General features: G+C 37.6%; 1 protein-coding gene across 1 annotated transcript in view; it reads right to left on the bottom strand.

Annotated features, from left to right (window-relative positions):
* The window catches only part of LOC111514812 (myrosinase 1), a 42,703-nt gene extending 36,149 nt beyond the window's left edge, over nt 1–6,554 (bottom strand). The window contains exons 1-2 of the mRNA XM_074183415.1: nt 6,402–6,554; nt 3,084–3,438 (exon numbers count right to left, since the gene is read on the bottom strand). Of these exons, the coding sequence (XP_074039516.1) occupies nt 3,084–3,438; nt 6,402–6,436 (390 nt within the window). The 5' untranslated portion in view covers nt 6,437–6,554. The remainder of the gene's footprint in view (nt 1–3,083; nt 3,439–6,401) is intronic.
* Nucleotides 6,555–25,462: the final 18,908 nt, after the last annotated feature.

Genomic DNA, 25,462 nt, shown 5'->3' with positions numbered 1-25,462 from the left:
TTGACACATTCCGTCTCAAGTTGCCCTTCATTCATATCATACTTTGACTGAACCACATGGTCTCAATCTCGAACATGTATTTCGTTGGTTAAGAGGCTAATGAGTTTTATATAAATCAAATCTTACAAATGTACTATGTCCTCATTTTCAATACTTTCTGTTGCCTGACAAGTAAGTAATCATCAATAATTTTTCCTTAATTAATAACCTCAAAAAAAAATCCCAAAAAACTTTTTTTCCATTAGATCACTTACATTCAGGTCAGCACTGATGATGACGAAAGTCGAAAGCGCTTTGCAATAAGAATTCATTATTATACACTTTTATACAAAACATCTTCGATTCATTCAGATTTATTTTACGCCATAGGTTCCAATTGTATCTATCATGATTCATTAACCCATTTAGCGCCGTTGATGCGTATACGCAACATTGTGGTTTCATTTTCTTTGTACTATTTGTGTCTTTACTAGGATGTCGGTATTTGGTATTATGAGACTTATGTTAGTAGTGTATATATTTTAGTAACCACCATTGATAAATGTTTATCCATAGAGGTATAATTATTTATTGAACTTAGCGTAGTTATGCCGATATTCTTGCTCGATAATGTGACGTTACATAAGGAAATATATTTACAATTTGGGGTGTGTTTCATATTTTTCAGTTTTTGTAGGTCTTATTTGAAAAGATTTCATGAACAGCAGGTAGATTTTTTATTTTGGTAATGAAAACGGGGTCGTTGTTTATAATGTTGCGTTTACGCATCAACGGCCGAAAGAGATACCACTCCAGAGATGCATTGTGTACTGCACGTGCGACGCGTATGTTCGTATTTAGTGGGAAGCAAGCATCTAGTGGTTTATGGGTATTTTCAGTCAGTTTTATCAAATATTCGAAGGGGTTACGTTGTGTTTTTGAGGGTCTTCTCATGAAAGGTAATAGATAGAGTATAAAGCAATTAAAATGTCGGATTATGAACAGCGACGTGCTCTTACGTTACGTTACATCAGGGGGTAATTGTACCCCCTGATGTTGATGAACTTACTAATGAAGAGGAGGTGGATGAAAATCTGCTAATAGGTAAGAAATAACATTTTCATGAAATACGTATGTAGTTGTAAATCCTATGCTTTTGTAGGCGATGAGATACCCCGAGATATAGCTGGTACGTTTACTATTTCAACATCTGGAGTTGAACAGGAAACAAATGAACAGGAAACAAATGACAACGAAGCAGGCCCTCACAACGAAAGCGAAGCAAAACTAAATACAAAAAGAAAGAAGTATCACCAGCTGCTTGGAAAAAAAAAAGCCTACGTACAGCAGTTCACCAAAGTCAAGCGAACATAGCGATGTTCAAGTACTGATGGACTTTATAAGCGGAAAAACTCCGTTTGAAGTATTTTGTTTATACTTTGATGAAGAAATTCAAAATCTGATTGTGGACTTTTCTAACAAATATGCGGCGGACAGTAATAGGCATGATTTTATGTTTTCTGTGCCGTTACTAAAAAAGTTTATCGGCATTCTTATTTTGACGGGATATCATACGTTACCTCAGATGGACATGTATTGGAGCCGTGATGAAGACAAAGGAGTACCATTAGTGCAAGGATGCATGAGCAGGAATAAATTTCGCAATATAAAAAGAAATATCCACTTATCTGATAATACAAAATTAGATAAGAACGACAAGTTTTCGAAACTTCGGCCCTTATTTGACACCATGAATCAGAAGTTTTTGCAGTTTGGAGTATTTTCTCATAATTTATCTGTTGATGAAGAAATGGTGCCGTACTTCGGAAGGCACTCCGCGAAAATGTTTTTGAAGGGCAAACCCGTACGATTTGGGTATAAGTTGTGGTGTCTCTGCTCTTCTGATTGATACCTGTATCAATTTATTCCTTATGGTGGTTCAAAAACTGAAAAGAGTGACCTTGAATAGGTGCTGATGTGGTACTGGGCCTACTTCCAGTGATCAATGATACTTTTAAGCACAGGGTGTTCTTTGATAATTTCTTCTCGTCCTATAAGCTTTTTTGTGCTTTAAAAGAAAAGGGAATATTCGCAACAGGTACAGTGCGAGAAAATCGAATTGGAGGTTGCCCTCTTGAGAAAACAGCTTCTTTAGCTAAAAGGGACAGAGGCGCATATGATTACTATTATGATGATAATGCTGAAGTATGTGCTGTACGCTGGAATGATAATTCTGTTGTGACAGTTATGACGAATAATTATGCAGTAACTCCTTTAGCAAGTGTCAAGAGGTATAGACGTAAAGAAAAGAAGGAGCCGAGTATCACGGCGCCGGAGGTGATAATAAAATATAAAAAATACATGGGAGGTGTCGATTTACACGATAATGGCATCGCTAATTATCGAATTCGTGTCCGAGGCAAAAAATGGTGGTGGCCATTATTTATAAATGCAATAGATAGCATTATTGTCAATTCTTGGAAAGTGTACAATCCAAGCAATGAAGTGAAAATGTCTCAAATAGATTTCCTCTCATATTCAGTGCTAGCACTCATAAAATCCGAACAGGTGACAAATGATGAAGCCGAAGTTTCCAGGGCTCCACTTATATATTCAGGAAATTGACGGCCTTCAGAAAATAAACTTCCTCGTGAGGTGAGAAGAGATAATGTGGGACACATTGTTGTTGAACATCCAGAAAAAGCCAGCAGAAGGTGCCGCAAGTGCAAAAGCCAAACGATATAAATGTGCTAGAAATGCAATGTTCACCTTCATCCGGCCTGTTTTGAAGATTTCCACCTATAAGCTTGTGGATTATTATATGCACGAGCACATATCATAATATTTACGGTCAATGCTGATGGAACTACGAATTTGGTGGTTAGGAGCAGTCATTAGGTTTTCACGTTTCGTATAGCATTAACGGCCATTGATGCGTATACGCAACATTTTATATTTGCAACACCCTGTACAAGGTTGTTTTTTTTAAAATATATCTTAATTTGTGTATTTTTTGACAAAATAAAGAAAAATTCAGTTCCTGCTTTGGTTTTCACTACCCTTGGCAGGAAATGGGTTTTAAGAACTTTTTTTGAATAACTCACCACCGGTTCGATTCCATTAGCGATCAGTGCATCTATAACATTGCTATAATGATCCAAACCCTTCTGATTGATGTTGTCTATTTGGCCTGTGGGTAAAATCCTTGTCCAAGCTATTGAGAATCTATACTGTTTCAACCCCATCGATTTGATTAGGTCGATATCGACTTTGTATTGATGATATGAATCACATGCCACGTCGCCTGTACTGTTATCTGCTATTAATCTCGTATTGTGTGTGTAGTAGTCCCATATGCTTTCGCCTTTTCCATCTTCGTTCCAGGCTCCTTCAATCTGGTATGCTGAAGTTGCAACCCCAAAACTAGTAGAATTGAAATTGATGCTGGAACACCGAACCCTGGAATATATTGAATGGAACATTTAGGAAGTGGTACGAGTATATTTGAAATTGTTCTCAATGATAACCTGAGTGAGAAAGATATCCAAATGCATAAATCAAGAAATACTCCTAGGTATAGTTGTGGCACCTCCGGATACCGGAGCCACAAGGTCATCCATTTGTTTTATATGAATAATCTTAAACTTTATAGCTCTGGAGAAAAGGATCTGCTACAGTCCTTGAGGATGGCGAAAGGATGTACAGCTCGTAGATGGACGCATCCTACACCGTCTGGATGCTGGAGAGACATAAACTTAACTCGGCGTGAAACAACTCCACTTACAAGAGGTAACAGTAGTGAAGAACTCTCTCCGCTTCCCGTTCGAATCTTACTCCACTCGTTTGAAGTAGTGAAATGGACTCGGGAGGAGCTGTATCAACTCAACGTTAAGACCCGAAAAATGACGCATCTCCATAGGAATATGCATCTTAAATCATCCGTTCCACGGTTGTACTTTCTCCGACAACAGGAAGGCCATGGACATTTGAGTTTGGAGTGTATACATGACAGAATGATACTCGATGGAGCCTGTAAAGTCGTCATATAAATGTTGCACTTCTGCGACAACAGAAGGATGAGCCGATGCATGGGGTCTTCATCAACAACATTGAAGGATTTGGCTTATCGAAACGCCTGACTTTCACTTTCCTCAGGTCGAATGGGTTGAAGTTGAAAACTGAGGGGTTCATCATGGCCTGCCAGGATGGTGTCTTCAACATCTCAGTCTACCGCAGTCGCGTCGCAGTCGTAGTCGCAGTCGCGCAGTCGGTTTCTGACACAAGGTGTCAGAAACCCACAGTCAGGCTCATGTAGTCTTTCTTGACCATCAGAGCAAGACGATATTTGTCGTGGAGTTTTCAGTTCCTGGCGAGACGAATATCTGCCGAGAAGAGAATAAGAAACGGATAAAATATCGAGCTCCGCAGACTCTATCCAGATCACTCTATCACGATGATTGTTCTCATTATTGGAGTCCTTGGTGGAATTATGCCATATCTACTCTCGAAACTCAAAATCATGCCGGCTTTCCGTCCCAAGGCAGACATTTTAGCCGGTCAAATGCAGAAGGCTGTCATTCTCGGCTTATTGCGCTTACCCAGGGCACATTATTCTCGGACCCAATGATCACTCACCCCACGGGTGAGGAGTGGTCGTTGGTTGGTAATGCTGGCGCGCCCTCTCGAATGTATTAGGGCTTCGAGGGACACGACCTGATCAGCGCAAACTCCGGTTAAAATAATGATAATAATAAATTGCTTATTGTTTGTCAGTAAACCAAATATAAATGTGTTACCTAGGTCTGTTGACCCACTTTTCTACACTTTCCTTGCAGATAAAAAAAAGTGAGTAAAAAGAATACGAGAAGAGATCAAAATACTACAAATCAGTACGAGCTAATGAAAAAAATTTTTCCAGAGATAATAAAATCAAACACTATCGAAAATAAACGAAGAACATTTCAACAAGCGACTGCTGTGAGGGTAGTATTTTTCTCTGATTTCAAAATAAAAGTGAATCACATACGGACGCAATTCGGTAGGAGCAGCAAGACTTGAAAAATTGTTTTTTGTGTGGAGGGATATCAATCATATTTTTTCATCTCATATTCAAATTATAAACGTGAGTTCTGCATGTGATTTTCCTTAATCAATATTCCGGGTTTTCAGTTCTGAGGATTTAATAAAAAAAAGGAATTAGAATGTAACCTGCGGCAATTGTATGACTACATGCTCAGATTGCTCAGCCAGCACTTTTCTTTCAGTTTGTGAGATATTCGGCCTCTCCTCATACCATGAATCAAACGGAGACAGCAGTTTTGGACTTTCTGAATAAGATAAGCGTCAGAGACATCTGCTGTTCTATAAGTAACTCAATGAGAAAACCCAAAAATCAAATATGTTCATTAATTGACAATACCCTCATTAATTAACACATTTGATTTTTGGGTTTTCTTATTGAGTTACTTATAGAACAGCAGTTGTCTCTGATCACACTTGCACCATAACAGTTCTTTTTTGTTCCATAGTTTGATCATCGACAAACTAACACACTTTTTCAAACTGAATCACATGACAGCTGTCATTGTCAATTGTTTTTTGTCTCTCTCTTTGTTTTCCAACCACATGGCTTCTACCGGTAATCCATTATTTTAAAACAAATAACGATTTTTAGTGAATTTTAATTCAATAATAATCTTTATATCCAGTCAGCCTCTTTTGAAGTAGTGACTTCTTTTATTGTATTGACATGTTTCAATTGTTTAAATGTAACATTCTTTTCGACACGGCCATCCTCACTAACAGTAAGTTTGAGATTTTTCATAATAATTTTTATATTGTACTACCATCATACAAATTTCGTAGCTTTTCCTTGAAGATTATAATGAATATTATTGAAATATTGGAATAACGGCTCTTGTGAATTGACCCGGTTATGAATACGGATACGGTTATGAATTGTATTGTCATTATTATTTCTTTCACCGACAATTATATATTTTCTTTTTTTATACCCATGTTATCAGCTAATCAGTCTCTTTGGATGGGTAAATAAATAAAGCGTGATCTACCAAATTCGTACAATTGAAATTGTTTTCCATTGTGTGAAAAGCTGCTGAAGAGGATGTCATTGAGTTTGTTTCTCGAATAAAAGAAGCTGTTTCTGATACTGAACTTGAAATGACTGGTGAACTATTGGTTTTTGAACCCTGTAAATAAGATGATTCCGAATCATGATATTTAATATGTAAAAATAATATTTGATATAACAAAACATGAAAAATTTTAAAGAACAGTTCATCATTATAAAATGTTCTAATATTGTCGACATGCACAAAGTTCAGGTTGTCTACAGTGAATGCCGAAATGGAACAACAAATGATTTAAATGATACAAACTTTATATATTGGTACAAATCTTACCCTCCAAGTATCGCTACTACGAAAATTGCTATCATTATCACAAATATTTTACAAATTAAGGAACTGATAACATCAAATGCGATGATTTGTGAATCGTTGATAACCAGTGAGTACTGAAACCAAAAGTATCACCGCAAATATATACACGTATGTAAATAGAAATAATTACCTTGCAAAAAATTCACAGTGGTTCCCAAATTTTTATTGTTGGAGTCAATATAAAAAAATATGTTGACCAAATTTTCATAACTGCTTGGGAGCGATCTGAGTTGTCTAGTTTTTGTAGCCTCACCGGCTTGTTACATTTTCTCTCCTACTTTTTCACGATGCCCATTTCAACAATCTTCTCCCTCAAACATTGAAAGTTGAAACCTTTAGGTTTCTGTAACTTTGCTTCTCAGTTTTTCAACTATGAAGTGAGTGAATTTATACAAATTGTGATGAATATTACTAGAGTTTTTTCTTAACATCAAACCATTATTTCAACACGTATTTCGATCACGAAGTTATCATCTTCAAGAGGAAGATCAAACTAGCCATACTTACGAAGCCATCCTAATTTGTATCATAGATACCTGTTCTAGGTACCTGCGTTTTCAGTGTCTTAAAATAATTTTACAATGTGTTCTTATGTAATAGTCAGGTAAATCTAATAATTGAAATATTATAAGCTATATAAAATCAATTTCACATATTGCCTTACCTACTAGTCTTGAATAAATTTTACAATGTGTCCTTGTGTCATAATTAGGTAAATCCAATAATTGAAATATTATAAGCTATATAAAATTAATTTCACAATATTGCCCTATCTACTTGTCTTAAATTATTTTTACAATGTGTCTTTATGTAATAGTCAAATAAAATATTATTTAAACAAGCTATATAGTATACTATTAGGTATTGGTCCACCATCGTATTTCATTATATTATTATGTTTACTTATTTCTACACTCTCACAGGCATCTAGATGCCTGTTATTGTTAACTTGTCTAACTAATCTTAATGAACTGAAGTCTATGGAATGGTTTGGTTGCAAAGTATGATGGAAGACTGCTGATTTTTCTGGTCTTCCATATTTTAAGTGTGCTAAGTGTTTCTTATATCTTATTTCAATAGATCTTTTTGTCTGTCCATAGTATTTTGCATCGCAGTCCACACCTAGTTCCTTTATACCTAGTTTCTTTCAAGCCTTGGATTATATCCGACAGATATCAGTGCAGAATTCTTCACTGAAGTTATTTCTGCATATGCTGTTGGCGATACAACTGCCGCAATATATTTTCAATTATTGGAACACTCTTGCAGAACGGTTTCGGTCAGACCAGTCTTAATTGTCCACAGAGTAGGGAGTACGAATCGTTTAAATATGTTTAAAATATGTTTTTCCGTTAACCAGATATCGAACCCCTACGAAAGATCACCCTCAGAAGTAGAAACTTGTGCGAACTACCCAACTAGCAATTTTATATTTTATAATGGTTGTGAAAACGTTTCGGAGAAACAAATTATAAAACTGTATTTCTCCCAGAAATGTTTTCAATGTGTTTATAAAACAGCTATAAATAGGAAATTGGCACCGTTTTATAAAACATTATAGTCTTTAATGATACTTTGTAACCCCTTTTGCAAACGCTACAAAACAGTTTTATAAACATTTCGGCAGTCACTTTAAGATTATTCTTACACTCTTGAAAAACAGTTTCGTGAAGAATCTTATAAAATAATTGAAATACAATTTTATAAAAGTTTTTTTATTAATTCCAAGTAAGGGTTATCAAATATAATGCAGGCGTAAGATGTGATTTTGTATTGGACACTAGAAAAATATGATAGATATTTCACCAACTGAAATGTTGGGGCCATTTCAATAACTTTACTTTTGTACGTATAAAACCGGTGAAGACATTGTTTGTGCTTCAAAGATTGGTATTTCAACTGCGAATGAAATTTTATTGACAAATATATAGCCTATTATCAGTAAAATTTAAGCGCGCCACTCTTTTGTCAAAATTTTTGGAAAAAATTATCAATTATACAAAAATTCACTCTTTTGACGTATTCATTTTTCAGTTGCAAATCAACTCAGTTTGTTCTAAATAATATAATCTTATAATATCTATGTACTTTTCATCTGCAAATATTACTATATGTGCAGTATTTCATATTTTCAACTCATCTAATGCCAGTATTCCGAGTCGTTATCATTTTAAAATGGCGTCGTTCTATAAAATAATTTGGTATCAATAGCAAGAGTTTTAATGGCTTTTAGCTCCTATGTTACCCCTATAAAACTATTAAGAAACACTTAATCATTAATAATCCTGTTTTTAGCAAGAACAAATTTGAAACACTAGGTTACGTGGGTCTTCGTCTAAAACGAACCACTTTTCTTAATTTTTTTCCAGTGACCAATATTACACGACGTTATTAGGCATATAGTTATTGGGACGCTAGTCAAATTAAACTTGACAAATTATACTTCATTACATGACCTCTAAAATCAATGTCAGCTGATTCTTCTAAAGTGATGCATTTTTTCTTGGCAATAGCAAATATATATTAGAGGAAGCAATCTGATTTTATAACAGTTATTTTATTGTTTTGGAATTGTAGTAAATACACCATACTATGAAATACTTGGTAAATCATCTTAAAAGTGACAATATGGCAATGAAAACAAAATTGTATTTGAAAGCATTCCAATAAAATAATTTTATCAAAACTTCAGGAAGCAGTTACAAAATAATCTTGAAATAGTTTTATAAAGAGCATAAAAACCTCACAGAAAAGTGATGTAAATCTTCTACAAAACAATTTGATTTCATAGGAGAACATATTTTATAAGTTAGTTGTGAAAAAGTTTCTGTGATAATTTCGTGACTATTTTATGACGTATTTATAATTTTATTATATGAACGTTTCTATGAAAAATTTATAAAACACTTTTATTGCCTACAACTGTAGTATATATTCACGGCTCGTCTAATATAATCAATTAGCATTTTGGAAGTAATTATAAAATACCAACAAAATAAAACTATTGTAGCACCATGAAATTATAAAACAATTTTGCTGGTTGGGTAAGGACTAACGAGGTCTTACCTTTTGACGTGTGATTCCTAGAGATCAGGGGTTACCAACCTCGTCACACCTGCGTATCACTTGATATTTTGAGAAATATTGCCGCCAGACCTAAACATTTTAATAAACGTATAATATTTACTCTTCTGAAACTGTTCAAAGGCTTTTTTAATTAAATTCCTGAGAAAACTTCATATTCAATGGTTAGATATTTGTTTATTTATAACATGCTTATAATAAAGGAGGAATAGAAAGTTTAAAATGGTATTAATTTACAGTTTCATTTATTACCCATAGGTTTAAAAACATATAAATAAAAAATTATTAAAAAGTCTGCAAGAAATTAATCATCATACAGAATATACTTTTATAGTCTTTAGTGCGAAACTTGTTGCTGTTTGCCTGTGATTAAAATATCAACATTAGGAGTAATGGAACTTATCTTCACTCTTAAGTTCTCTTCAACACTTATTCTGCTCCCGTATTTATTTTTTATGTACAAGAGTTCAGAAAATCCTCTCTCGCACAAGTAACTCATAACAAATGGCATCCAAAATAGCAGAGCTTGCCGGAAGAGCAAAGGGTACTCGGTTTTACATCCGATCAAGAAAGTAGTTGAAGATTCCTCTTTAAAATAATCTTTCATGGTGAGGTTCTCGAAAAAGGATTTCTGATCCAGTCCACTTTTGAATAATCTTCAGAGAAATACTTCTTAAAGCTTTTTTGAAGGCCTTCCAAGTGAACAATGCTATTTACAACCACATCTGGCATCGGAGATATTTCATTTTCTTCAAAAAATGATGATAGAGTGGGGAATGCAGATAAATTCTCCTCCTGTATTTGTGAACAAAACAGCACCAACTTTCTCTTGAAGGAGTTTATTTTGTCACTGGCTGTGAAGGTTGTTGTGTTTGGTCCCTGAAGTCCCAAGTTCAGTGTGTTGAGTTTGTCAAAAATGTCGGCTAGGTAAGCCAATCTTGACAACCATTCTTCTTCAGCAAACAATTATTCCATGTCATGATTTTTTTCACTTAAAAACATGAAAACTTATGATCTCAGTTCAAAGAAACGGTTCAAAATTTTCTCGCGAAATAACCAACTCACTTCTGTATGCAGGAATAAAGTTTTGAACTTGCCACCCATTTCTTCACACATCAAGGAGAGCTCTAGTATTTATGAAGTTTTAGCTTTCACAGAATTTGATAGAACGGAGTTAATATTTTCCTGCATACCTTTAGGAGCTAAGGCTTCTCGATAGGAGACACAATGCGTACTTTATTTGCATTCAGGAGCAACTATCTTCATTTTTGCTGCTTGCCCTGTCAATTTTCCTGACATAGCTTTTGCCCCATCTGTACACAAGCCAATACACTTGGACCAGGGAATGCCTACTTTGAGCACATATTCATCAATTACCTTAAAAATGAGTTCCGATGTGGTATTTGATTCAAGTGATTTGCAGAAAAAAACTCTTCTATCACCTCTTCATCATAATCAAATCGCACGAAAACAAGTATCTCCGCCATGTTTGTAACAACAATGCTTTCGTCAACTCGAATCGAAAAATAAGAGCATTCTTGGAGTTTTAAAGCCAGTTGTCCTTCAATATTATTAGACATATCGTCAATCCGTCTTTTTACTGTGTTATTTGACAGTGGTATTTTTTTAATTCTTTTTGGCTGCCTTTTCTCTCAACACGGCTTGTGCCATATCCACAGCGGCCGGCAGTACGCGTACCACCAGTGGTACGCGTACCACCGGTTGGGAACCCATGCTATATATGATTTGATTTATAGCCAGTCTTCAAGTATACCCACTGACTATAAGTGAAAATATTTTAATCCTTATGCAAGAATTGGGAACATTTCGGATATGCGGTTGGTTACCTCGTTCACAGGCAGATGGGGCGATGATAAATCTGTTGTTTGTTGTCCGCTTCAGCCTCTGAAGGAATTCGATTTTCAATTATCGGGAATCATCGACTTTATGTTGATGATAGACAATATCTTGCGCTGACAAGTGACCAAACAGCGGTCTGCAAGTGTGTTCCAATAACTGAAAATCTATTGCGGCAGTAGTATCGCATATGCAGAAATAACTTCAGTGAAGAATCCTGCACTGACACCTGTCAGATATAATTCAACGCCCTTCGTGGTATTTGCCAGGGGAGTAGTTGATTTCCGATAGGTGTCAGCCCAATAAGCCCAATAACCTACAGTGTAGGGAGTTGAGACTGGCCTGAACGAATTTTCCTTTAGATGATTTGGTTTGATATGAGTATTTGAAAGAGTTGCATCTGTTTCAACTACATTACTATGTTTTTTTGACAATGACAATGACAATTATTAGTTTGTGTTACGTACAACTTTTCTGTAACCAGTGAATACATGGAAGAAGAAATCTAATTCATCAAGGCTACATTGTAGAAGAAGGATTCTGCGACAATCCTAGTAAAAATATAAGATCCCTACTAGTGTGTATCGGAAGTTGAAGGTCAATTAAGACTTTAAATGCATATTACTGGAGTTTTTTTCCGCTATTTAATCACCTCGACACGTGTTTCGATCACCAAGTGAACATCTTCAAGAGGAAGATTAAACACGTGTCGAGGTGTTAAAATAACAGTTTGATGTTGAGAGAGAACTCCAGTAATATTCATTACTACACCAAAGGTTCCAAACAATGCATCACAAGACCTTATATGGTATTATAGTATTTCCAATATCAATTGGAACGGCACAGAGAAGAATTCCCGCCTCCACATAGGCGACGGCATATTATTTTTCAATGGTAGTTTTTCAGTTACTTATTCTTACAATCATAGCAATTGATCACCCCATGAAAAAGTTATCTCAACTGAATTTTTCCAGGTAGTTGATTTCCGAATCGAAAACTCTAAAATACAATGAAAACACAAATAATCACACCGAATTCTCGTCAAACATATATTTGACATATATGTATATCGGGTTGAATAACGATCGGATTTATGGAACTTTACACATAATATTTGTTCTCTTCTTTTATAACGTGGGCCACACAGTTCTTCCAGACATCACTATTACCCACTTCATTCACCACCCGCTTTATATTGTCAAGCACTACAGCATTCAAAATCGATGACTGATTACATTTCCGCAAGCTTTCTTTCATTGTGGCCCAAAACATTTCAATTGGATTGAACACACAATAGTATGGAGGCAAACGTAAGAGAATATGACTACGTGTTTCACACATCGAATCAATAATATACCCTTTTTTAAAATTACGTTGTTTCATGGTCGCCAGTAATACCTTTTTTGTTGGAATCTTTTCGGGTATTTTCATGTCATGATTTCGCATTGAATCAACAATATCTGCTTTTTTGTGTTATTGTATTGTGTATTGTAGTCAATAACCGAGAATGATAAGAAGCGTTATCCATAACAATAACCGAGTTTGGAGAAATATTTGGGAGAAGCTGCTCACTGAACCAGGTTTCGAATAAAGCCGCAGTCATATCTTCGTGGTAATCAGCAGACGAATCTTTTATATTTTTGGCCGACAGAAGTAAAGCGTTAGGTACGAAATCACTTTCATTCCCGGCATGCAAAATTATTACACGTTTTCCCCTTGAAGAAGGTGTGATACAAAACCAAAAAAAAATCTACTTTTATGATTACGGAAGATACGGGGGTGTTTCCATGAGAAGTGAAACAAATTCGGATTTTTCAGGACTGAAATTTTTTCAGGAAAAAAGTGTAATCGTAGTAAGTTGGTAGTCCTGATCACGAATCTGAAGGAATTTTGAATTTATTTTGCCTCCTATCGCGAGTGGCGGACAGTGTATATCACTTTGGCCAACCCCATTCAGGTTGTAAGGGCATTTTGAGCATTTCCATCAGTCCTGGGAGTTTCATCGTTCCACCTCGAATATTACGGAAGATACAGAGGGTGTTTCCATAAAAAGTGAGACAAATTCGGATTTTTCAGGACTGAAATTTTTTCAGGAAAAGAGAGCAATCGTAGTGAGTTGGTAGTTCTGATCATGAATCTGAAGGAATTTTGAGCCTATTTTGCCTCCTAATATGTTTTACCGTAAAAATGGGGTGTTCCATCGCGAGTGGCGAACAGTGTATATCACTTTGGCCAACCCCATTCAGGTGGTAGGTGCATTTTGAGCATTTCCATCAGTCCTGAGAGTTTCATCGTCCTCGAATATTACGGAAGATACGGGGGTGTTTCCATGAGGAGTGAGACACACTGTATAATATAATTGTAGAGCTCAAAAAACTGTACATTGGGACCAAATATCATTTTCCTTCAAAATTAATGATTCTGTGGTCGAATAAACATTCACATTGTATCCTGATAGAATGTTTACTGTAAACCTCTTAAATGGTTTGCCAATCTTGTTGAGTTGGCCGTGAAACACCGGGCAGATATATGCAAAAAATCGCGCTATTTTCATTTGGCACTGGAAACAAAAGAACTATCGTTGATTATTATTGCTGCTATCAAAAACTGCATTGAAACAGTAACGTCAGATTATGCTCGATTAGTAAGAAAAATATTTTGTAAAGCGGTAGTGATTTATCATGGGAGAACTGAGTGTGAGAGATAAAATTGAACTTGTGCGCCTTGTCGGAGTTAATGCTCTTTCGTCAAGGGAAGCTGCCAGTGAGAAGCAATAGAATGAACCGTGTATCGAGGCATATTCTCAAAAACAGAAACAATCCACATCGTGAAAATAGAAATGGTGTGCATTGTGTGTATTGCAATATTTTCGTAATAATCCTCATTCAAGCTTGCGGCTAGTTTGAACTTAAATATCCCTAAAGAAAATATCAGTAGACGCATTGTAAAGAATAAAACTAAACCATTCAAGTTAAAAATTTTACACACTCTGAAACCGGGAGATGGAAAAGAAGATTAGAATTCTGTTTGTGGGCTCAAGGAGAATATTTGAATGATGTAAACTTCTTCAAAACAATTTTGTTCAGTGATGAAGCTACGTTCACTACAAATGGAATAGTCTCATCCCAAATTTCAAAGTACTGGTCTGCGGATTATCCCAATACGGTTATAAACGCAAAAAGGCAATATTCCCATAAAATAAATGTGTGGTGTGGTGATAATATTATCGGTCTTTTCTTCTTCGAAAGTAATCTGGATTTGTTTAAATCTGTTTAAAATCTGTTTAATATCTGTTTTTCCGTTAACCAGTTGTCGCACCCCTACGAACGACAACCCTCAGAAGTCGAAACTTGTGCGATCTAAGGATTAACGAGGTCTTACCTTTTAACGTGTGATTCCTAACACGGGTTGGACGGTAGCAAGTGAAGATGGATCGTTCAGACTAGGGCTTGAACCACCGACCAACACGGCAGTCAATTCGAGTGAGTGAACAAAGCACCCACGCCGAACCGCTTGGCTACCGAGTGACTGGATGGAATTATATTTTTAGACTTTTTGACAAATGAGTTTTGGGACGCAATACTCAACTTACAATTGCAGGATCGCCTGAATTTGAAGTTTCAATTAGATGGGTCTTCTGTACCTAATGCAGTTACTGTAATAGAATGACTGAATAATAATTATGGAAATCGATAGATAGGTCAAAATAATCCTTACATTGAATGGCGGCCCAAGATCACCGGACCTGACACCGCTATATTTTTTTGGGTACTGTGAACCAAAAAATTACACACCGAATCAGAATATCTGTAGTTTCTGCATGACCTGCATGACAAGTGCATTGCAGTGAATGGCGGATTGGTCGATACAACAAAAATTTGATAAACGTTCATTCCTGTTTCTGTCTACAATAATTTGTTGAATATTGTTTTTCAATTGTTCAATTTGTTCAATGATGTTTTGATCAGAATGGATGTGCTCGTTCGTTTATCCAATTTGCCACATAGTTATCAACGATTACTCGATTTTCATTTCACTTTTCAGGCCATCAGATACTTGAATTAATTCACAATGAAAATATCTTCGATTCAACCACAGAATTATTGATATCGAATATTTTTTGAAGAAATTTGGTACACCACCATTTGAGAGGTTGCCCAGTCCAATGGTGACTTTTAATTCCTCTAAAAAAAATAGCCTATACGATTTCTTGTATTTTAAACTATTAAAATATTCGCAGCAGGCCTTAGTTTTGTAAAAAGAAAATTAAATTATAGTTGGTCTCAAAGTACAGTTTTTTGAACTCTACAATTTAAAATGTTCCTAGTGTTCGAAGTGGAAACTATTTTGACAATTCATTTATTAAGTAGGTCGGTCGGTAGCCGATCGGTTCGACGTGGGTGCTTTGTTCATTTACTCGAATTGACCGCCGTGTTGGTGGGTGGTTCAAGCCTCAGGCCGAATGATCGATTTTCACTTGCTATCGTCCAATCCGTGTTAGGAATCACAAGTTAAAAGGTAAGACCTCGATAATCCTCAGCTCGCACAAATTTAGACTTCTGAGAGTTGTCGTTCGTAGGGGTGCGACAGCTGGTTAACGGAAAACAGATTTTAAACAGAAACAGAACTTTTTCCCGAACCCCATAAGTTGAAACATGCTAATATTAATTTATTTTGCTTTTTGGGTAGCACCCTTGGATTACACGGATCAACACAAAATTTGACTTCAACTTTAAATCATTACATTCCAATTGTTTAGGTTGTAATTAGACGAAAAAAAAAATACTGCATGAAAAAGTTTGCTTTTTTATTTAGGAAACTATTTGAACGATATTTTTCAATATCTGTGGTTTTAATTTTCAATTGAAAATGAAATTTCAATTTTTTTCATTGTGTTTTCATTAGTAATTTTGTTCTATAACCATAGCCTCTTATCTGGGGACGGTAAATTAGACATTATCATAACTCATTAGTCACACTAGCTGAAATTGATGTTGTACTTACACAACAAAAGAATAATCATGAGTTATTGGACGATAAAAAAGTGATGAAGTAATGGTCCTGAAGCGACAGATAAGAAAACAAACTTTATTTCCATTTTCACGTGATACAATGCGTCTACTGATATTTTCTTTAGGGATATTTAAGTTCAAACTAGCCGCAAGCTTGAATGAGGATTATTACGAAAATATTGCAATACACACAATGCACACCATTTCTATTTTCACGATGTGGATTGTTTCTGTTTTTGAGAATATGCCTCGATACACGGTTCATTCTATTGCTTCTCACTGGCAGCTTCCCTTGACGAAAGAGCATTAACTCCGACAAGGCGCACAAGTTCAATTTTATCTCTCACACTCAGTTCTCCCATGATAAATCACTACTGCTTTACAAAATATTTTTCTTACTAATCGAGCATAATCTGACGTTACTGTTTCAATGTAGTTTTTGATAGCAGCAATAATAATCAACGATAGTTCTTTTGTTTCCAGTGCCAAATGAAAAGGGCGCGATGTTTTGCATATATCTGCCCGGTGTTTCACGGCCAACTCAACAAGATTGGCAAACCATTTAAGAGGTATACAGTTAACATTCTATTATGATACAATGTGAATGTTGATTCGACCACAGAATCATTAGTTTTGAAAGGAAATGATATTTGGTCCCAATGTACAGTTTTTTGAGCTCTACAATTATATTATACAGTGTGTCTCACTCCTCTTGGAAACACCCCCGTATCTTCCGTAATATTCGAGGACGATGAAACTCTCTGTACTGATGAAAATACTCAAAATGCACCTACCACCTGAATGGGGTTGGCCAAAGTGATATACATTGTCCGTCACTCGCGATGGAACACCCCATTTTTACGGTAAAACATATTAGGGGGCAAAATAAGTTCAAAATTCCTTCAGATTCGTGATCAGGACTACGAACTTTCTATGATTACACTTTTTTCCTGAAAAAATTTCAGTCCTGAAAAATCCGAATTTGTTCCACTTCTCATGGAAACACCCCCGTATCTTCCGTAATAATTAAAGTAGATTTTTTTTTGGTTTTGATATCAAAACATGAACGAATTTTTTTAAGAGAAACTCGACTTTTGTTTTCACATAAATAATTTATTTTTTATTTTGTTGTCAGGAAAGTTATTCCTTCTCAATAAAAGAGAAAATGGTAATTTTGTAAGAGGAACGGAAACATGTAATCAGTGAGGTTTTAGGATGGTTAATGTTAGTTCGTATTCTCATTTTTCCATTATTTAAAAAAAAACAAGGATATTTGTGGCGAAAAATGTTATGTAGTTCAAAATTCTTTCGAAGTACTACTTTCAAAATCACATTTTCAATTAAAAAACAAAACAATCAATTTCAAATGATTCACCTGTTGACAATTTTATATTTTCGTGCCTTCTATGAAATTTCCCTCCAATCGAACACATTTTCCTAAGCGTCTTCTATTATTTCCTCCAACTCTTCTCAGTTCTCTAGGTGTGATTTCTTTACAAGCTTGTATAATTTTTGCACGGAGATCTTCCTTATTTGTTGGCCTATCCTTATAAACTTTATTTTTCAAGTATAAATAAAAATCCAGTGGAGTTAAATCTGGGGATCGTGGTGGCCATACTACGAGAGGGCTATTGGGTCCTATCCATTTCATAGGTAGATTCCTATTCAACCAAACCCTTGTTATGCCACTATTGTGAACTGGTGAACCATCTAACTGAAAAATCATGCTGTGTCTCACATTCAAAGGTAGTTCTTCCAACACATCGGAAAATGCATTTTCGAGAAAATTAACGAATAGTCGTCCGTTTAAATTTTGATCGAAGAAAAATGGCCAGATAATATTTTCGTTTAGGATACCACACCACACATTAACTTTCTGAGATATTTGGTCTCTACAATTCACCACCCAATTTGGATTTTGTTCAGCCCAAAACCTCATGTTCTGGGAAGATACAACACCATTCGTAGTAAAGGTCACTGTATAAGATATACCTATACAGTGACCTTATTCCTGTCATTGAGATAATTTCCCTGCATCCATAAACAATACTCCATACGGCGGATTTCATCTCCTTCGTGCAAAGCATAGTAATGAACCTGAGGCCGGCCCTGACCGTTATCTCAGACACCAAACATATGACTCATCGCGAAAAGAATGCGGTCGATGAACCGCAACGACAATTCTAGATGAGTGCCGAAATGACGAGAAGAGATATGTAGTGATCGTTGCCGCTATAAGGTAAGACCTCGTTAGTCCTTAGCTCGCACACGTTCTCAACTTCTGAGAGTTATCGTTCGTATGGGGGCGACAGCTGATTAACGGAAAAACAGATTTTAAACAGATATAAGCCGGCCTCCCGTCCCTAGAGTAGTAGTCTGTATCTAGAGAGCGAATCGAGTGGTTAACAAACTGTGAAGATAAATTGAGCGTTAGTTACTGAGTGTTGTATATAAATTAGTTGTGAAAGTGAAATATTGTTAAAAATAAATTTGTTTAAGACAGTTAATTCTTTAATTCGTTACAATTGGTGATCAGACGTGGATTTTTAACATAAATTTGTGAGCGCTTTGTGGACAATCTTTGTATTACGGTGAAATTGACTATAAAACTTTCTCTCAGAGACTGGTGATTCATTGTGTTTCGCGAAGTGGACAGTATCAGACTACGGAAACATAAACTGATAGACCTTTCTCGCGAAAAATAGACTTGTGTAAAATAAATAAGTGTTTCGGACTCCATTAAATAAGTGGACATATTCAGTTTTGTGAAAAATAGACAGTAAGAGAAAAAATGTGTTCAAGAAAAGTGCGCCTAGTGGACTTGAAAGTTGCTGAGCTGAAGCAAGAATTGGAGGAGAGGAAGCTAGATTGTTCTGGAAAGAAATCAGTACTCCAGAAGAGACTGTGGGATAACTTAACGGAATCAGGAGAAGATCCCGAAACATATTTATTCGAAGTTTCTGGGGGTGATTTGAGTTCAGTAATGAGCAAACTCGATGAGAACACCAAATCGCTGAAGGATGAACTTCAACAAAATTCGAAGTGCCTGGAAGACAAGATTCTGGAAAATTCGAAGAGTTTGGAGGACAAACTTCTAGAAAATGCAGAAGGCTTGAAGAAAGAACTTTGTTGTGTGGCGAATCTACTCGAAGAAAGGATGGAAACCATCGAGACAGAGATAGATAAAATCAGGAAGGAAGTGAACAGAGGAAATCGAAAGCAGAGTTCAGGCAGAAATCAGCAAGATGAAGGAAACAATTAGTAATTTGCAAAACCAAACCATCAGAAAACACCACAGACCACAGAAAATGTTTCCGAAAACTCCATTCCGGAACTGAAAGATGTCAAAGTCAGTCCTGAACCAGGAAAACTATCCATGAAGCCGCCCCAGTTCGACGGAAAAACTCCTTGGGAAAATGACCGCCGACAATTTGAAGCTGCGGCCAGAGCGAATGGATGGAATTCAGGAGAGAAGGCAGTAGCATTAACATTGGCGTTGCGTGGAGAAACAACGAATATTCTGCAAACCCTCACGGGTTTGCACCGGCAAGAATTGAACCGTCAAGCTGGAAGCTACGCACCGCAACAGGGGAGCCAGCCACTGTACTTGAAGAACTACCAATTGAATTGGTGTTGGGCAGCACTAAATTGAAACATCTTGCATTGGTGGTGGACATCGAGGACGATGCAATCATATGAATGTACATAATGAATTCCAGCGGAGAAGAGCTGGTGCTTCATGGATGAAGCGAAGAGACGATAAGGGTCCTGTTGGCTGAAGACGTGTGCGTACAGGAAAGGGCTGAAACCTTCCTGGAGGCTCGCTTGGACGGAAGTGCGAGCAGCGGCAAAGTGGTAATGTTAGAGCCCAAGATACACGATGAGAAAATTGGAAGAGGAATCGCACTGGGGAAGACCCTGTTGCGTGTTGATAAAGTTGTGGCCGTCAGGGTCATGAATGTCAACTACTTTCCCGTGACCTTGAAGAAAGGAACCATGGTGGGGCACTGTTCTTCCATTTCCTCTGTGATACGGAGTGTCCGCTGTTCTGTTAGCCAAGCCAACAACTTGCCTAAAGAGTTGGAGAAGTTGATTGACATTTCCTCCAAGGACATACCACCAACTCACCGATCAAAACTGAGGGAGTTAGTCAAGAAGTACCAGGAAATCTTCGACATTGGAGAAGGAAAAGGCGGCAGAACGAATGTGGTTCAGCATAGAATCGACACAGGGAATGCCCGACCATTCCGGCAATCAGCTAGAAGACTCCCTCTTGCCAAGAGAGAAAAGGCAGATAAGATAGTCAGCGATATGGGAAAAGAAGGAGTCATCGAACCTTCTGACAGCCCCTGGTCTTCCCCAATCGTGTTAGTGAAGAAGAAGGACGGCTCGATAAGGTTCTGTGTGGATTATCGCCAACTGAATCACGTGACAAAGAAAGACAGCTACCCTCTTCCAAGAATCGACGACACCCTAGACACGCTAGCCGGCTCCACAATTTTCTCGACTTTTGATTTGAAGAGTGGATATTGGCAAGTTGAATCGGCCCCAGAAGATCAAGAAAAGACAGCTTTCACCATCGACTCAGGATTGTGGCAGTTCACGGTTATGCCATTCGGGCTTTGTAATGCTCCAGCGACCTTCAAGAGATTGATGGAGACGGTTCTCAAGGGGTTCTCGTGGAAGACGTGTCTAGTGTATCTCGACGATATAATCGAGGTTGGAAAATCGTTCGACGATCACTTGAAAAATCTGGCGGAGGTATTCATGCGTCTGAGGAGTTCTGGATTGAAACTCAGTCCCAAGAAATGCCATCTGTTGCAGAAAGAAGTCCGTTACCTTGTCTCTGGGGAAGGAGTGGCGGTAGACGAACAAAAGATCAAAGCAGTTAAGGATTGGTCCATTCCAAAAGACATACATCAGCTTCGAAGCTTCCTTGGTTTATGCACCTTCTACCGCAGATATGTGCTAGGGTTTGCCAACATCGCCAAACCATTGATCCGACTCACAGAAGGGCAGATCCAGCTCCAGTGGTCTGAGAAATGCGAAGACTCATTCAAGAAGTTGAAAAGAGCTTTGATCAACGCTCCTGTTTTGAGCTATCCCCTACCGGACGGAAAGTTCATTTTAGATACGGACGCCAGCAACGTGGGACTTGGAGCAGTCTTTTCTCAGATCCAGGATGAATAAGAGAAAGTTATTGGCTAGTTCATTTCTACACATACGTGTATGGAAGAAGATTTTTGTTGAGAACGGACCATGCAGCTCTCAAATGGCTGCTGCAGTTTAAAAATCCCGAGGGTCAAGTAGCACGCTGGATTCAAGAATTTGACTTCGGAATAGAACATCGAGCTGGGACTAGCCATAAAAACGCAGTTGCCCTGTCACGGAGACCATGCCCCGATGACTGCTCACATTGCCGACGAGCAGAAGAGAAGGAAGCGGCCATACTAGAGCTGTAGAAGACAACTGGGAGGATAATAAGATCAAGGAAGACCAAGAAGAACACCCAGATCTTGGTTTAGTCATTGGATGGAAGAAAAGTAATCGAAGACCATCGTGGCAGGAGGTATCAGGTTATTCGCCAGCGGTTAAGTCTTACTGGGCACAATGGAACTCCCTTACCTGAAGCGGGTGTTGGAGTCTGAAGACGGTGCAGAAGAAAGGCGCCAGACAGTGGTACCCAGGAGCAGACGACGGAGGTGCTTAAAGAAATCCATGACGGAGTCACTGGAGGACATCTGGGAGTAACGAAGACCCTCTAGAAAGTAAGACAACGGTTTCACTTGGTTAATTGTCAAGCTGACGTCAAGGACTGCTGCAGAAAGAGTGCTGTATGCGCTGCCAGTAACGGACCTCGGATATGACCGAAAACCCCAATGCGCCAGTATAACGTGGGTAGTCCTTTCGAGAGAATCGCCATCGATATTGCCGGCCCGTTCCCAGAGTCCGACCATGAGAACAAATACATTCTGGTAGCCACGGACTACTTCAGCAAGTGGGCAGAAGCCTATGCCCTGCCCAACCAGGAAGCCTTCACCGTCGCTGACGTCCTGGTAAAGGAATGGATATGTCGATTCGGTGTTCCCATTGGAGCTGCATTCGGACCAGGGCAGAAATTTTGAGTCCAACCTGTTCCAAAAAATATGTAAACTGTTGGATATTCGAAAGACCAGAACCACAGCCTTACATCCACAGTCCGATGGAATGGTGGAACGAATGAATAAGACTATAAACCGCCACTTGTCCAAGGTAGTCTCTGACCATCAAAGAGACTGGGACCAATACCTCCACCTGTTCCTTCTGGTTTATCGTTTGGCAGTGCATGAGTCAACCGGCCAAACCCCTGCCAGTATTATAATGGGACGAGAGCTGCGGCTTCCTTGCGACTTAAAATTTGGGACGCCTCCAGAACGAGACACTGCGGGGGAAGACTATGTCAACAAGCTTCGGCAGAGAATGGACGACATTCATGAACGAGTCCGTCTGAACATCCGGAGTACCAGCGATCGGATGAAGGAGGCCTATGACATCAAGGCGAATGCTGGAGGATTCGAAATCGGTGACCTAGTTTGGCTGTACAATCCTAAGCGACGCCGTGGTTTATCACCGAAGTTGCGGAACTCGTGGGAGGATCCGTACAAAATCATGAAAAAGATTAATGACCTCGTCTACCGAATCCATAAGTCACCTCGAGGAAAGCCTAGGGTCGTCCATTTTAATAGATTGGCTCCTTATGCTGGAAATCACGATCAAGTTTGCGCCCTCAGACCACCAGAAGATGAAATGACGTTCCAGCAATTCATGTCCTTATACTCGAACGGACAGAATGTCGTACATGGGGTAACTCGAGAAGAGCCACGAGACCTTTTCAAGGTTCCAGTTGAATACGCACTAGCTCACTGCGTGGCAGAGGATCTCCAAATGTCCAAGGGTATCGCTGTGGTATTCAACAAGAAATTCGGTCAGCTTCAGACATTACGAGAACAGAATCCTGAAGTCGGAGGAGTGCTACAGCTGAAGAAGGGTCAGAGAAACATTTTCTACTTGGTGACCAAAAAGCATTCTCGAGACAAACCGTCGTATGAAGATGTCTGGAGGAGTCTTACCAGACTGAAGGAGACGATGCTCGACCAGAATCTCGTGGACTTGGCAATCCCGAAATTAGCCTCTGGGTTCGACTGGAGAATTGTGAGGAGCATTTTGGAAACGATCTTCAGATCCAGCGGCATCAAGATTTTGGTGTGTGGTAACCATCTTCCACGACCGAGCATAAAGACTGTGGAGTGTTACTTCCATCTAACTTCACAGTGCAGACATGGAGAGTCCTGCAGGTATCGACACACTCCAAGGATAACATTTCGGGGCGAAAAGTCTTTAAGAAGGGGGTAATGTAATGAATCTGAGGCCGGCCCTGACCGTTATCTCAGACACCAAACATATGACTCATCGCGAAAAGAATGCGGTCGATGAACCGCAATGACAATTCTAGATGAGTGCCGAAATGACGAGAAGAGATCTGCAGTGATCGTTGCCGCTATATAAGCCGGCCACCCGTCCTCCCTAGAGTAGTAGTCTGTATCTAGAGAGCGAATCAAGTGGTTAACAAACTGTGAAGATGAATTAGGCGTTACTTACTGAGTGTTGTGTATAAATTAGTTGTGAAAGTGAAATATTTTAACATGGCTGACAGAACTACAAATAGCCATGATGCTCCCAGGTGTGGCTTAGAGAGTTAGTAACAGACCCTACTCAGAAGAAGCTAATGACTATTTATAGTAGTCAATGCCAAATACATAAAAACGACATCAACATTTTTGTTATAATTTCAGAGGCATAACGCTTATTTTAATAATTGAGAAACAGTTTTGTGGTTGAAATTAAACATTTTCAAAAATCAATGTAAAAGTCGAAGGGGATTTTAATTGAGCTGAAATTTCCATTTAGCTCTTCATCAAAAGCGATAAAACCAGTAAAAATATATTCGATCACTTAGTCAAAACTCAACCATTCTTTGAAGTGAGAAATTCAACATACTCAACTGATGTGAAATAATATCAAAAATTACAGCTAATACAAGTGGTGAAACGACACAGCAATAGTGTGCCAGCTTGGCACACTTCTGCCTGACTTCATATTTTTTCTCGAACGTCACTGATGCCAAAACAAAAACAACAAATGGAATAGAATGAGTTGAATCAGTAATTTCACATTCAAATACAAGACCATTTTGCTGTCTATTTAATTTCACAATCATTGGTATCAACTGTAATCAATCATTTAGTCTGGGCTTTAAGTTTAGATTCGTATTGAATGGACATACTTTTAGTAAAATTAAGTGGCTAGGCTCATTCGATTCGGAGTATTGTCAAAATCATTGTGAAAAAAGAAGTAAATTAGTTCATAAAAAATTCTAAAAGTTATAAACAATTGAAGACCCTAAAAAGCAGTGTTCGGTTTTGTTGTTTATAGTTTGTAAACCATAAATATTTTTGAATTTTGAGAAAAAGATCATTGAATAGGAGGAAATTTATTGAAAAATAATTCCGACTCCCGAAACGGTATCTCCATTATTTATAATTTCAATTTGACGCTGAAACTAGCTGTCCGCGCGCCATTTTTAGGTTGCGCACATGACCTCTAAGTGAGTACGTAACTTGAAAATACCTTTTTTGAGGTACTTAAAGTAAATAGAAAAATTTTAAAAATTTATGATATAATCTAAACACCATAGAGATCTGATTTCTGTTGGAATTTTTCATTAAAGTAAATTTTTCAATAATTTAGACAACTGTTTATTAACAAAATTTTCTAACACTTCCTTTATCGTTCAAAGTAAAATAAATATTTAAATAATTACCGCGAAATTATTTCGCCACGTGGAGCCCTTCTTAGATACATACAAAAGAAGATTGCATGATAAAACTCCTGAAAATTTTATTACTTTGTTTATAATAATTTTTTAAAGTAAACAAAAAAAAACACAATAATGTTGTGAATTTTTTTCCCTAATTTATCATTATTTAATCGTTCTTATGTCGATAAAACACATTTATAAACTGAAACAAA

This window comes from Leptinotarsa decemlineata, unplaced genomic scaffold, assembly GCF_025532065.1.
Source record: "Leptinotarsa decemlineata unplaced genomic scaffold, Ldec_3_MD MMD2_tig00026340_RagTag_RagTag, whole genome shotgun sequence".
Classification (NCBI taxonomy): Eukaryota; Metazoa; Arthropoda; class Insecta; order Coleoptera; family Chrysomelidae; genus Leptinotarsa; species Leptinotarsa decemlineata.
The sequence above is the reverse complement of the archived record's forward strand: the minus strand, read 5'-3'. Positions and strand labels throughout refer to the sequence as shown.